We start from the raw sequence: 16,122 nt of genomic DNA, 5'->3' as shown, positions 1-16,122 counted from the left end.
TATAGATTTATAGTTCATAAAGTGCTTCTAATAGAGATTTATAGAAGGAAAATGTATTATTTTCACTTAATACTCAGAATTACCGAGGTAAGCATAATTTTTGCCATTCACCAACGAAGAAATTGTGGTCCTAGTACAGTTCACACAAATAGTGCCAGGTAGAGCTGGAACTTGAATCCAAATTTTCTGGTTACCTCTGCAGTAATCTTTCCACTGTAACAGTCAGCGTGGTGCTTGTTTATTTAGTAACAGATGTTTATACCCAGGACAAGTGAATTTTCCTACTAGAGAGAGTGATGTTTTTGGTTTAATCTCACATTGTTCTTTGATTTGTTTTATTTTTTTTTCTTTTAGGAAGACACATTTCGGCAAATGAAGCTCTTAAGCTGGGTATTCTAGATAAAATTGTGAACTCAGATCCGGTTGAAGAAGCAATCAAATTTGCCCAGAGAGTTTCAGGTAAAGAAGATAATAATAAAACTAGCACAAATTGGAAACAAGTTAAACATCCATCTTAATAAGGAACTCCTTAAATATTTTATGGCACATCCAAATAGAATATGATACAGTTTTTTTTAATTGGAGTATAATTACTTTACAATGTTGTGTTCGTTTCTGCTGTTCAATGAAGTGAATCAGCTATATGTATACCTATATCTCCTCCCTCTTGAACCTCGCTCCCTGCCCCCCCACCACCCCACCCATCTAGGTCGTCACAGAGCACCTAGCTGAGCTTCCTGTGCTTTATAGCATGTTCCCACTAGCTATCTATTTTATGCATGGTAGTGTATATATCAACCCTAATCTCCCAATACGTCCCACCCTCTCCTTCCCTCTCTGTGTCCACATGTCCATTCTCTACATCTACGTCTCTATTCCTTCCCTGCAAATAGGTTCATCTGTACCATTTTTCTAGATTCCACATACATGCGTTAGTATACAATATTTGTTTTTCTTTTTCTGGCTTACTTCACTCTGTATGACAAGACTCCACATCTCTACAAATGACCCAGTTTCGTTCCTTTTTATGGCTGAGAAATATTCCATTGTGTACGTGTACGACATCTTCTTTATCCATTCATCTGTCGTTGGACATTTAGGTTGTTTCCATGTCCTGGCTATTGTAAATAGTGCTGCAATGAACATTTGGTAACATGTGTCCTTTTTGAATTATGGTTTTCTCAGGGTATATGTCCAGGAGTGGGATTGCTGGGTCATATGGTAGTTCTATTTTTAGTTGTTTAAGGAACCTCCATACTGGAGGTTGATACAGTGTCTGTATCAATTTACATTCCCACCAACAGTGCAAAAGGGTTCCCTTTTCTCCACACCTTCTCCAGCATTTATTGTTTGTAGATTTTTTGATGATGGCCATTCTGACTGGTGTGAGGTGATACCTCATTGTAGTTTTGATTTGCATTTCTCTAATAATCAGTGATGTTGAGCATCTTTTCATGTGCCTCTTGGCCATCTGCATGTCTTCTTTTTTTTTTTTTTGTGGTACGCGGGCCCCCCACTGCTGTGGCCTCTCCCGTTGCGGAGCACAGGCTCCGGACACACAGGCTCAGCGGCCATGGCTCACAGGCCCAGCCGCTCCGTGGCATGTGGGATCTTCCCAGACCGGGGCACGAACCCGCGTCCCCTGCATCGGCAGGCGGACTCTCAACCACTGCGCCACCAGGGAAGCCCTGCATGTCTTCTTTAGTGAAATGTCTATTTAGGTCTTCTGTGCAGTTTTTAATCGGGTCGTTTTTTTGATATTGAGCTCCATGACCTATTTGTATATTTTGGAGATTAGTCTTTTGTCCGTTGCTTCATTTGCAAATACAGTTTTAAAATGAATGAGAAACTCTATGTATTGACATGGTATGAATGCCACGATGTATTGTATGGTTAAATGAAAAACGCATCATTGTGTACAGTGGTTCAACATTTGTGTAAGAAGAAAGGGGGGATGGGATTGAATGTTTATATAGGGAGAGTGTATATATGTAACTGTCTCTGTATAGGATACTTCTGTAACTATTCACAAGAGAGGATTGATGGTTGCCTCTGGGAATGGGGCTGACCAGCCAGCAGAAGCAGTTAAAAGTAGATGTCCCTTTTTATTCTTCTGTACCTTTTGAATTTTTATTGAATGAGTGTATCTTCTATTAAGAAACATAACTAAAATTTAAGAAAAACCAAGCAAACAAACATTTCAGCCATTAGAAGACAGGCTCTATAATTTACCACAATGAAGCCATGGTTCTGTCTCAGTGAGCTACGTTTTCTCTCTCTCACTGATTTCTCACTTTATGGACTCATGACATTCCTTTAAGAGTTCTTTGGAGTGGCATTCCTAGATTTCTTTTTTTAAAAAAATGTTTCTTTTTGATTTATGGAGGTTGGCAGCAAGATGGAGAGGGTTAAAGTGCATCAGAAAAAATAATTGGGAGGAATATTGGGCTATAGGCAGAGTGTTCATCTCCCTCAGTTGGTGGTAGGTAATGGCTAGGTGTCATTCAAAGGCTTCTTTTGAAAAAGTCCTTCTTTTGTCCACCCTGGCAGGGACCAAACACTTCCCTGAAATAATCTTTCTTTTTGTGGCTCTAACCAGTTACTGTTTCATTTCAATAGCAAAAGCTTGAACTGGAAAGGCCAGGAGCTGTAAGGAGAAAATACTGGTGACTGTAAAGAGAGTTAGCAAGGCTTTGCCCAAAGGGGAATGAGTTTCCTGCTGTCTTTCTCTGCTTTCCAGATAATCTTCACCACAGTTTCATCACTGGTTTCATTGTGCCTCCTGGAAGCACTTATTGTTTTGTTGGAAGTCATTTGGCCTACAGCAAAGGCTATTTGCATTTGTAGGTCCCTGAATGGTTTTTGGTTTGGGGCTTAAGAGAGACCCATGTCTATCATTTACACCTGTAGTTTTAGTTTGTAAAGGCCCTGATTTTGACAGAAGTTCTTTTCTTTGACTGATTTCCAGAGATATTAGATTTGAGAGTTAAGTTACTACAAGAGATAGATGAGCATCATGGTCTGGTACACTTATAAAATGATCTATTTTAATTACTAAAATTTATTTAGTTTTAAAAATTAATTTTACATTAAAATTTTAAACACTAAATTGTTATTTTTTTAAATTTATAAAAAGGTCTACTCAATCTAAGTAATATTACAGTTTGTCCACTTGGTGGCATCCAAATATTGAGGAGGAATCATTTGCTTTAAAATTTGGTAATTTACCTGTTAACGATAGGAGAATGGTTCTGGGCTTTGGACAATTATGTATAACTATTTTAAGTGATAATCATGAAAACTTTGTAGAAATGTAAAATTGTGATATAAAAATGTCTAAATACAAACTTACATATAGTCTATACTTACAGCTACATAGAGTATTATGAATACAGACAAAAATTTTGTTGTTGTTTTTTAAACATCTTTATTGGAGTATAATTGCTTTACAATGGTGTGTTAGTTTCTGCTTTATAACAAAGTGAATCAGTTATACGTATACATATGTCCCCATATCTCTTCCCTCTTGTGTCTCCCTCCCAGCCACCCTCCCTATCCCACCCCTCTAGGTGGTCACAAAGCACTGAGCTGATCTCCCTGTGCTATGCGGCTGCTTCCCACTAGCTATCTATTTTACGTTCGGTAGTGTATATATGTCCATGCCACTCTCTCACTTTGTCCCAGCTTACCCTTCCCCCTCCCCGTGTCCTCAAGTCCATTCTCTAGTAGGTCTGTGACAGACAAAAATTTAAAGAAAATACACAAAAATGAAAATAAGTTGTTTTCCCCTCAGAATTTCTTAAATGATTTTTGCTTTTGTTTTGATTTTTCCAGCTTGAGGTATAATTTACACACAGTAAAATTCACCCATTTTAAATGAAGAGGTCGATGAATTTCTGTAATCATTTACAGTTGTATAAGCACTGCCACAATCAAGATATAGTTCTATCACCCTAAATAGTATCGTCATACCTCTTTCAGTAGATTCTCTCCCCTGCCCTTGGCCGCAGACAACCACTGGCCTGTTTTCTGTTGCTATAGTTTTGTTTTCTAGAATTTCATATAGCATGTAGTCTTTTGTGTCTGGCTTCTCTCACTTAGCATGTTTTTGAGGTTCATGATGTTCTTTCATGCATTAATTTTTTATTCTTTTTTTGTTACTGAATAATAATCCATAGTATGGATATACCACAATATGTTTATTCATTTATCAGTTGATGAACATTTAGGTTGTTTTCACTATGGGTGTATACAAGTCTTTGCAGACATTATATTTCCCTTTCTCCTGAGTAAATACCTAAGAGTAGTATTGCTGGATCATATAGTAAGTATACGCTTAATTCTTAAATGCTTTTTAAACTTGGTGATTAATATAAAACCATTCATGATTTGAAAGACACTAATTTTTTCCAAGCAAATTAGCAAAGATAGAAAAAATAATATGCTCAGATTGAATTTAAATAAGCACTTATTAAACAGCTTGTAGTATATCCTGCCTGTCTAGACGGCAATTGGGCAATCATGTATTGAAGCTTATTCTTATGTTTTGACTTATTATTTCTATTCTCAGGCATTTATCACAGAGAAATAATCACAGAAGTACACAAAGATTTGTATACAGTGATACTCACTGAAGCTTTATTTATCATTATAAAATGTTGGATACAACTCAAATATCTAATTCTAAGGGATTAATTGCATAAAAGATGATAGATCTCAGTGAAGCAACCCCATTCAGCCATTAAAACTTCCATTTTTAAAGGAAATTGAAGAGCTTGGGAAAATGCTTACATGTAATATTAAGTAGAAAAAACAACCAGATAGGAAGTTGCACAAATGTGTGTGTGTTCATATGCATATTTACATACAGAAAAAAAAAACAAGGAGATATAACAGATTTTTAACAGTGGTTGTATTTGGATGGTAGGTAGAGAAGACCTTTGTTTTTTTTAATGTTTATTTTTTCCTATTATCTGAGTCATTAAATTTATCCAAAGGAAAAAGAGATGCCTGGCCAGTGTGGAAGGGGTACAGTCTAGTAGAGAAATAGGTTTAGGATTGGATGTCAGGAGGCCTGGATTATAATTTTAACCTATAGCTATATGGACCCTAACAAATCAGCTTTGGGGACTTTATTTTCTTCATCAATGAAAGGAAATGTTTCAACAAAATAAGCTGATTTCAAACCGTGTTCTGAGACCCTATGGGCTCCAGTTTTTTTTGTCTTGCTACAACCTGGGCAGCTCTACTGTGTCTCTTTTGAGGTTTAGGGTTTAGAATCCCAAGGAAAACTCTGGAACTTTTACTTTAAAAAAAAAAATGAGTTCCACTGTTTAGAATCCTATGATTTCTTGGTGCTGCCCTGTAATAGATAAACGCTAGAGATACAAGGTAGAGAAATCGGGCGGATCAATGAAGGACTAGCTCAGAGAATCTTATCTACATTTACACTTATTATCTTACAAAATGTGTAGCTTAGCTAGGCTTACATATTTTGCATTTCATTTTCATTTGAGGTCTTGTGCTTTTCCTTTCTTTTTTTCCTTTGTTTGCTTTTAAATATAGCTGTTAGACTGTGGTTATTTGGCAGAAAAAATTGATGGATTGATTTGAAGGACAGGCTTCACAAAAATCTATTATAAAAATGTATATTTATGTTTTATAATAGATATTTTTTACAAATATATTATATAAATAGTACAGATATTTATTATAAATATATGATATAAATAGTACTGGTGTTTATTATAAATATGAATGTATAAATATAAAATATTTTTTATTAAAATATATTGATGTAGGGCTTCCCTGGTGGCACAGTGGTTGAGAGTCCACCTGCCGATGCAGGGGACACGGGTTCGTGCCCCGGTCCAGGAAGATCCCACATGCCGCGGAGCGGCTAGGCCCGTGAGCCATGGCCGCTGAGCCTGTGCGTCCGGAGCCTGTGCTCTGCAATGGGAGAGCCCACAACAGTAAGAGGTCCGTGTACCGCAAAAAAAAAAAAAAAAAAAAAAAAAAAAATATATATATATAGATGTTAAATATATGTGCATTTACAAATCTATAGCTAGTGAAGCTAGTGCAATTGTCTTGATCTAGAGGAACAGTTCTCCAACATTACTGTGCATCAGAATCACTTGGAGGGTCTGTTAAAACACAGATTATAGGACCCCACTCATTACTTTCTGAATTAGTACATCTGGGATGGGGCCCAATTTGCATTTCTAACAAGTTCCTAGGCGATGTTGATGCTCTATTCTGGGGACCACACTTTGAGAACAACTGATGTACAGAGAACAAGAGTGAGAATGGAGATAACTTTTCCTAGCTTTGACTTTTTACATGCAAACACTACTTGCTATCTTAAAGATATTAGTAAATCAGTTCTGCATGTTTAAAAAACATACATGTATGGTTGCACACCTTGTGATTATACTAAAAACTCCTGAATTAACAAACTTTAAAATGGTGACTTTTACTGATGTGATTTATATCTCAGTTTTAAAAGTACCTGTAAAATTTTTGAATTCTCTTTTTCCATTTGTAAAAATATTCCATTAATTCAGCCTATTCTCACTCCGCATCACTACCCCCACCCCCACTGCTGAAATGTTGACTTAAAAAAATAGCAAAAGGAAAATATTAAGAGCACTTATTTAGTTTCCACATCCAATAAAGAAGTTGAGAAGGAAGGAAATTTCCAATGGTCAATGTTGCGATCAGCAGTTTTGGAGCCAGTTATGGGTGGGAGGGAATTGTAGGAGGTTAACATATATATCTAAAAATGTGATTTGGGAAGTAGCTGCAAATTTCTCTATAAACTTAACACGCATCCTGGAGAGTTGACTGTGGAAGTTAATTGGCTTCATGTATCTTAATGCTTTTGTTACATGAAGCCTCTTAGACTACTGCAGTGCAATGGATTTAGCAGAGCAATTCAAAATCACTTGGCCAAACCAGATTGCTTTGGCTAAACTGGGGAGGGGAGGGTCCTGTAAAATGCTATTTATTTGCATTTGGCCAGCAGCCTGCTTGTTCCCAAACTGAGTAAGAACTCCTTGTTCCCACGTGCATGATTCTGGCATGAAGCTGAAAATGTGTACTGTTAGTCAAAGATGGGCACAGGGGACATCCAAGTGGGAGCCTCAACTCAGGAACCCAGTGCTCTGTTTTTGTCCCTGTAATGAACTCTGGTCCTGTTACTATGACTGCACTGGGCTGTGTTAGCCATTTTTAGCGATTCTTATTCTGCCCAAAGACCTTGATCTGTTTAGATTTTATGGCTTAAAAAAAAATCTTAGTGGTTACATCTGTCTTTCTCTTCATTTTATCTTTTGCGCTTTGTAATTTATTTTTACTGTCTGAGAACATTTATATAAACATGTTTCACAAAAGCAGAGTGACACTGCCGTACCTAGGAAGCCTGAGCACACGTCTAAACTGGGCTTCTTTTTTATATACCCCACTTCTTTAGGGACCCCCCCCACCAAGCCTGGAAAAATGCAGTTGTTCTGTTTGTCCTTTGCAGCCCTTCTATGAGAGAGACAGCTTATTGTTTATGAGAGTTAGAGAAAAGAGAGTCCATTATGTCTTAGGAAACCATTTCTGTAAACTGTACCATATGTCTCTCTTTTTCCTAGGCAGAGAAAATCTCTTCCTGTTAGTTTACTAGAAAGGAAAGAGGAAAATAATCACCTCCTTTTCTTCCTTTGGGCATGTGAGTCCTTTATTTTTTTAATTAAAACTTCTGCCTTAGAAAACTTCAAAGAATTAAGAAAAAAATGTGAATGGGTCAGGGAAAGAATTCAATTATAAGCATATTTGAATCATTAATTAGTTCTTCACTTTCCTATGTTCCTGGCAGCTAATGCTGGTGCTGACCTGCTCACACTTGCCTCTCTTATTATGTAGTTACAGCTGAGTGACTTTAAAACTACCAAGGCTCTAAAACTACCAGCTATATAAGAAATACACTTTGAAAGCACCATACCTGTAGACCCAAAGTGGAAATTCTGAATATATTTTGTAGTAATAAAATGAAGTTTTGAGATAATAGCATCCTTCAGTTACAGCCACAGAACAAAAGGAATAGGAAATTGACAGGAAAAAACCTTCTAATGGTTGTGCCCTGATCCAGCACTCTCCAGTGGATGTGCTTAGTTTGGCCCTAGGCTGGTCGGAACAAGTGCTCTGGGGAGCTCCCAAAATGTGCATCTGTAGTCTCAGAGGTTCTGAGTATCCCCAGAATACTAGGAATATGCCAATTGGCTAAAATTACTGCACACTATTCAGTTTTTTTCTTCTTCCTTTTTTTTTTTTTTTAAAGATTTTTTTGATATGGACCATTTTTTAAAAAAGTCTTTATTGAATTTGTTACAACATTGCTTCTGTCTTATGTTTTGGTTTTTTGGCCTCAAGGCACGTGGGATCTTTGCTCCCCAACCAGGGATCGAACCCGCACCCCCTGCATTGGAAGGCGAAGTCTTAACCCCTGGACCACTTTCTTCCTTTTTTTCTTTCTCATCTCTTTTCAATCTCTGGCCCAGGTTAGAGTTGCCAGGAGCTACAGCTGTCCTTGATACAGTGGCTGACATATGCTCTGCTCTTGGACCTCCCAGAGGCTATACCTCAAAATCAACTATTGAATTTTTTAAAAATACTCATGCCCAGGCCCCACCCTTAAAGATTCTTAACTGAGTTCACAGTGGGGCATGGGCATCCAAACTTTTTAAACTCCTCAAATAACCCTGATGTGTGCTATGATGTTGAGAATCAGCCCCTGTCATGGTGGGGCTGTTGGTAGTGTCACAAGGACAGAGATCCAGCTCTAAGATATCCCAAACCCAACTATGCTCTGTCCCAGGAAAGAATGCAACAGCCACCTGTTGTCAGATGCCACGACACTGACAGCTCTGCCTCCTTTCCTCTTCCACTTGTCTTCTACCCACTGTCCTCTCCCCACTGTCTGTTCTTGTCTCTCTTTTGAGCCACCAGGGAATTAAATCAGCTGTAGGCCCTGGAAAGGTCTTCATCCTTCTGCACTGAGCTTGCCTTCCCATAAAGGATTGGGTAACTCATTGGTTAACTGAGCAAGTAGTTGGTAGCCTGTTGGGTAGAGTTCATGTTTTTCCAACAATAACAAGGACCACATGCTGCTACTCATCATCTTGCCTCCTTTCCTGAATCTTATTCTTATATCATATGGGAAAGCATTAATTTAAAAATCCATTCTTTTGGGCTTCCCTGGTGGCACAGTGGTTGAGAGTCCGCCTGCCGATGCAGAGGACACGGGTTCGTGCCCCGGTCTGGGAAGATCCCACATGCCGCGGAGCGGCTGGGCCTGTGAGCCATGGCCCCTGAGCCTGCGCGTCCGGAGCCTGTGCTCCGCAACGGGAGAGGCCACAACAGTGAGAGGCCAGCGTACCGCAAAAGAAAAAAAAAAAAATCCATTCTTTTCAATTCTACATAGTAATCAAGCATTAAGGAAATGTTCTTGCCAACTAGGTTAAAAAAAAAAAGGTTGAGATTATACAATGCCTCACAGATACAGTTCTTCCTTGTGCACATGATTATATCCAAACCTTACTCTCCCTTGGACACATAGTAACATACCAATGCCAGACTGGCTCACATTCATCTGTCTTTTTATAGTGAAACTGCTTTGTAAGCTCTGATAGGTTTCTGGTCTAATTAACTAAGGTGTACATTTTTGATATATTGCTTTATTTTTTAAGAGATAGTAGCACTTTTTAGGAAACGGTTTCTGGAATACTATTTTAGAAAACTATTTTAGGAAAAATAAATTTGTTACACATTTATACTTTTATGTAAGCTTTAAAATAATTCTTTTGAGTTATTTTAGAAAATAGGGCCACAAGGATTCTGATTAGAAATTCATATATAATATATGGAAAATATTTATTTTATGCTATTAAATATTTATATTCAGGGACATGGGGTCATTCTTTTTTTTTTTTTTTTTTTTTTTTTTTTTTTTTTTTTTGCGATACGCGGGCCTCTCACTGTTGTGGCCTCTCCCGTCGTTGCGGAGCACAGGCTTTGTACGCGCAGGCTCAGAGGCCATGGCTCACTGGCCCAGCCGCTCCGCGGCATGTGGGATCCTCCCAGACCGGGGCACGAACCCGCGTCCCCTGCATTGGCAGGCGGACTCTCAACCACTGCGCCACCAGGGAAGCCCCGGTCATTCTTTATTAAGGTATTATTTTATGTTCTTCAATAAAATGTTATATAGGCCTTTGTAAGGGTCTTGTACCTTTCTTAACAAATTCATTGCTAGATTTTTTTTTTTTTTCATTGCTAGATATTTTTTTTTTTTTTTTTTTTTTTTTCTGGTATGCGGGCCTCTCACTGCTGTGGCCTCTCCCATTGCGGAGCACAGGCTCCGGACGCGCAGGCCCAGCGGCCATGGCTCACGGGCCCAGCCGCTCCACGGGCCCAGCCGCTCCACGGCACGCGGGATCCTCCCGGACCGGGGCACGAACCCGTGTCCCCTGCATGGGCAGGCGGACTCCCAACCACTGCGCCACCAGGGAAGCCCTAGATATTTTTTAACAGCCTTGATGAGGCATAATTTGCCTTTGAGTTAGAGTTGCGCAACCATCCCCATAAATCAGTTTTAGGACTTCTCCACTATCCCCAAAAGTTCCCTCTGCCCTTTTGCAGCTTACCCCCACTCCCACCCCCAGCCCTAGGCAACAGCTGATCTTTCTGTCTCTATAGATTTGCCTCTTCTGGACATTTAAAATAAATTACATCACATCAATATGTAATCTTTTGCATCTGGCTTCTTTCAGCTTGCATAATGTTTTTAAGGTTCATTTGTGTTGTAGCATGTATCATTAGTTTGATCCTTTTTTTTTTTTTTCCTGGCTGTGTTGGGTCTTCATTGAGGTGAGTGCAGGCTGCTCCTCATTGTGGTGCGTGGGCTTCTCATTACGGTGGCTTCTCTTGTTGCAGAGCATGGGCTCTAGGCACCCGGGCTTCAGTAGCTGTGGCATGCAGGATCTAGAGCACAGGCTCAGTAGTTACAGCACATGGGCTTAGTTGCTCCGCAGCATGTGGTATCTTCCTGGATGAGGACTCGAACCTGTGTCCCCTGCATCAGCAGGTGGATTCTTAACCACTGTGCCACCAGGGAAGTCCCTTTTAAATTAATTAATTAATTAATTAATTTAGTTAGTTAGTTTTGGTTGCATTGGGTCTTCATTGCTGCGCGCAGTCTTTTGCTAGTTGCAGTGAGCGGGGACTACTCTTTGTTGCGGTGCTCGGGCTTCCCACTGCAGTGGTTTCTCTTGTCACAGAGCACGGGCTCTAGGCATGCGGGCTTCAGAAGTTGTGGCACGCAGGCTCCAGTAGTTGTGGCATGTGGGCTCAGTAGTTGTGGCTCTCAGGCTCTAGAGCGCAGGGTCATTAGTTGTGGTGCACGGGCTTAGTTGCTCTGCGGCATGTGGGATCTTCCTGGACCAGGGCTGGAACCTGTGTCCCCTGCATTGGCAGGTGGATTCTTAACCACTGCGCCACCAGAGAAGTCCAGTTTGATCCTTTTTATTGCTGAATAGTATTTCATTGTATGGCTATACCACATTTTCTTTATCCGTTCATCAGTTGGATATTCACATTGTTTTTGGTCTTGAGCTACTATGAATAATGCTGCAGTGAGTATTCACATACAAGTTTTATATGTTTTCATTTCTCTTGGGTAGATTCCTAGGAGTGAAATTGCTGGGTCGAACAGTAAGTTTATCTTTTTAAGAAACTGCCAAACTGTTTTTCAAAGTGAATGTACTGTTTTACATTCTCACAAGCAACGCACGAGGGTTCCAGGTACTCCACATCACCGCCAACATTCTGTGTCATGTCTTTTTGATGATAGTCCTTCTAGTGGGTCTGTGTTGGTTCTATAGTTGCATAACAAATTATCCCAAAATTTATTTGCTTAAAATCAAACAATTACTATCTTACAGTTTCTGTGGTATCTTCGTGTGGTTAGCTAGGCCCTCTGGTTTAGGGTTTCACAAAAGACTACATTCAAGGTATTGCAGGGGGGACTGTATCTACCTGGAGACTTGACTGGGGAGTGATCTGCTTCCAAGCTCACTCAAGTGGCTGTTAGTGGAATTCAGTTCCTCTTGGTCTGTTGAACTGAAGGCCTTGGTTCCTCACTGGCTGTTGGCTGAAAGCCTCCTTCAGTTCTTTGCCTCATGGGCTTCACTGGAGGGCAGCTCACCCATGGTAGCTTGTTTCCCTCAGAGCGAGCAAGTGAGAGAGCAAGAGTCTTTTTGTCATTTAATCTCAGAAACGACATCCCATTACTTAGAGGCTGCCTACCACATTCATTGTGGTTTTAATCTGCATTTCCCTAATGACTAATGATGCTGAACGTTTTTTCACTGCTTGTTAGTATATGCTCTTTGGTGAAATATCCACTCAAGTTTTTACCCATTTTAAAATTGAGTTGTGGGGCTTCCCTGATGGCGCAGTGGCTGAGAGTCTGCCTGCTAATGCAGGGGACACGGGTTCGAGCCCTGGTCTGGGAGGATCCCACGTGCCGCGGAGCAACTAGGCCCGTGAGCCACAACTGCTGAGCCTGCGCATCTGGAGCTTGTGCTCTGCAACAAGAGAGGCCATGACAGCGAGAGGCCCGTGCACCGCGATGAAGAGTGGCCCCCGCTCGCCGCAACTAGAGAAAGCCCTCGCACAGCAACGAAGACACAACGCAGCCAAAAATAAATAAATAAATAATTAAAAAAAAAAAAAAAACCCAGCTAAAAAAAAAAAAAAAAAAAAAAATTGAGTTGTTTGCCTTCTTATTATTGAGTCATAAGAGGTCTTTATATACTCTGGATACAAATACTTAATTAGATATTCTGTATGCAAATTGTATTCATTTTCTACTGCTTGATAACAAATTACCACAAGCTCAGCAGTTTTAACAACACAATCGTATTACTTCATGATCTATAGGTCAGAAGTCTGGTAGGGGTCTCACTGGACTAAACCCAGGTGTCAGCAGCTGCACTCCTTTCTGAAGGCTCTAAGGGAGAATCTGTTTACTGCTCACTCGGGTTGTTGGCAGAATTCAGTACTTGTGTTGTAGGACCAGGGTCTCCATGTTTTTGCTGGTTGTAAACTGATGGCCATTCCTAGCTTCTAGAGGTCACTGCATTCCTTGGCTCCTGGCCCCCTTCCACCATGTTCAAAGCCAGATTGTCATCCCATCCATGGAGCCAGTCTTTCCTGTGTTGCATCTCTCTGACTCTTCCTGTCTCACTCCAGCTGGGAAAGGCTCTCCTCTTTTAAGCATTCATGTAATTAGATTGGGCCCACCTGGATAATACACGGTAATCTTCACATTTCAAGGTCTTTAACCTTAATCACATCTGTAGAGTCTCTTTGCCATGTAAGGTAATATATTCATAGGTTCTGGGGATTAGGAAGTAGACATTTGGGGAGGGTGTTATTTTGCCTACCACACAAATATTTTCTCCCAGTCTATGGTTTATCATTTCATTTCATTTAATTTCATTTGCTTAATGGTGTTCTCTGAAGTACAAAAGTCTTTAATTTTGATGAAGTCCAACTTATTGATTTTTTTCTTTCATGGATTGTGCTAAGAATACTTTGCCTAACCAAAGGTCATAAAGATTTTTCTTTTTTTTTTTTTTTTAGAAAATTTTATAGTTTTAGCTCTTCAATTTAGATTTATGATCCATTTTGAATTAATTTTTATATATGGTGCTAGGTAAGGATCTAAGTTTGTTTGTTTCATGTGGATATCCAGTTGTCCGCAGCATCTCCTTTCTCTCATTAAATTGTTTTGGCACCTGTGTTGAAAATCAATTGGCAGTGATTATAAGGATTTATTTTTGAACTCTCAATTCTCTCCATTGATTTGTATCTCTTCCTTGTGCCGATATTACACTGTCTCCTTTTCTAGGTATTTTAAAGTTTTTGTTACTGTTAAGCATGGAGTTAAAATTATTTTGAACCTAAAATATCATTAACTCAGAACGATTTTCCTTAAGCTCACTGGCAGATTGATATAATTAATCTATCATAATATTATCTTGGCCTTGAAGTAAAAAGAAAGTGTAACTTTTATGCCTCAATTAGGTAACTGGAAATTGCTTTGAGTCTATTAAATTCTATCTAATGGGACTAAGTTGCAAAGATGTCAGAGATTTTGGTATTAGTGTTACATTAAATATCTTGATGAATAGTATTTAATTTCATATTTTGAATTTGAACAAGTTATTACTATTGCTATATACACATATTCCCCTGGTATATGTAACATTTCCAAATTTTCTTTCTTATTTCTTTCAGATCAATCTCTAGAATCCCGTAGAATCTACAACAAGCCGATCCAGAGCTTGTCCAACATGGACACCATTTTCAGTGAAGCCCTTCGGAAGATGCGGAAGCAGCACCCTGGGTGCCTTTCTCAGGAGACTTCCATCCGTGCAGTCCAGGCCGCTGTCCAGTATCCCTATGAGGTGGGCATCAAGAAGGAAGAGGAGCTGTATGTGTACCTTCAGAGATCAGGGCAGGCTAGAGCCCTGCAATATTGTTTCTTGGCGGAGAGGACCACAAATAAGTGGTCCACTCCCTCTGGAGCATCCTGGAAAACAGCACTGGCACGGCCCATCTCTTCTGTTGGCATTCTAGGTAAGAACAAGGGTAATGTCACTCCCCAAATCTGCACACGTAAAGTATTACCATTTGCTTAGGGCCACCAGGTGCCAGGCTGTTTGCCAAACATATCACTTGTTTTAGCTAACTTAATTTTCACTCCAGCCCATGAACTATCTTTACTTTATATGTGAGGCCTAGAAACTAACCTTCTCAACAGTGAGCTAATGAAAGCCAAGTCGTCTAATGTAGGTCTGTCTGATTCCAGACTCTGGGCATTTTTTAACTCATTTCTACCTCTTCCATGTCTCTCATTCCTGGATTTCCCAACAATGATTATTAATATGTTGCACATTTCAAAGTGTGTGCTGTCACTCCTATAGCTAGGGATTTGGAATGAAGGCTATATCTTTCTGGTCCTTGCATCCATTCGCTTCTCCTGGTTCAAAACCACTATCCTCAAATTCATCTGAACTCTGAAATAGTGGCTTCCCTACTTTTTCCCCTAGAAAATTTCTCAAACAAAATGTCTTCTTTCCTCAGAAGCTAGCTCTCTGATTGCCTTCTTCAGGCCACTTTCCTAAACTTCACTTTCTCTTAGTCTTGGCCCAAGAATGGTCTTGGGTAGATTCCAAACCTCCTGAAATAGTAAGCGAAATGTTATATGTATTAGCTTGTATACAGTCTTCTGGGGGAGGAGGTCCAAAGTTTACTAAAAGCATCAACTTTCTTAACCCTCACCCAGCTCTCTAACACCAACCCAGCTTGGAGGGGAAGAGCCCTCTCTACATCTTCTTAGTCTGTTATGGTTTCAGTCAAGTTTGGGAATAAAATAGTGTGTCTTTAACGCAAACACATTGTGCTCCTCTAGCACTGACCCTCTTCACTTGTGACTTTTTAAGGAGATGGATAAATAGTGTGACAAAGAACTATGAGTATCCCTTTTTTATACTCTTTCAGCAACACCAATATTTGTTCCCACTTATGTACTTACCTCTTTCTTCTTCCTTGTATTCCTTCAAGCCAAGAATAATTAATGCAAAATAATAGTAAAAGTTTTAAGTTTATCAGTATTCTGTTTGTCAACCATCATTTGAGAATTTCCCTATTTCCTTATTGTGAGCTTTTTAAAAATACTTCAGGTTTGTGTCTAGCATGGAATATTTAAAAGTTTAAGGTTTTTTTTTTTAAGTATACCCCACATTGTTCTGAAAAATATTTGAAAAAGCATTTAGACTGTGTAGAAGACAACGTGGATAAAAATAAAGTGAGAGAGTTCGTCATTTCCCCCTTCTTCATGTTTATCCACATCCCGCTCTGCACTTCCTCTTTGTGACACAGCCTCCCGCCACACCCTGTGTCCTCTGGAACACGCCCACAGCCTCATCTGGTTTACTAATGGCTCCCCCTCTGTCTCCTGCCTGAAACCTGGCTTACCCTGGGCACCTGCTTCTCCTGCAGCCCTGTCAA

The 16,122-nt window shown here is 39.7% G+C and overlaps 1 protein-coding gene across 1 annotated transcript in view; it reads left to right on the top strand.

Moving 5' to 3' along the window:
• Positions 1 to 16,122, top strand: part of EHHADH (enoyl-CoA hydratase and 3-hydroxyacyl CoA dehydrogenase) — a 50,253-nt gene that overhangs the window by 22,049 nt on the left and 12,082 nt on the right. Inside the window, exons 5-6 of the mRNA XM_065876512.1 lie at positions 355 to 459; positions 14,347 to 14,688. Of these exons, the coding sequence (XP_065732584.1) occupies positions 355 to 459; positions 14,347 to 14,688 (447 nt within the window). The remainder of the gene's footprint in view (positions 1 to 354; positions 460 to 14,346; positions 14,689 to 16,122) is intronic.

The sequence above is a fragment of the Phocoena phocoena genome, chromosome 4 (genome assembly GCF_963924675.1).
Source record: "Phocoena phocoena chromosome 4, mPhoPho1.1, whole genome shotgun sequence".
NCBI lineage: Eukaryota > Metazoa > Chordata > Mammalia > Artiodactyla > Phocoenidae > Phocoena > Phocoena phocoena.
Note: the sequence above shows the minus strand (reverse complement) of the source record. Positions and strands in the feature narration are given on the sequence as shown.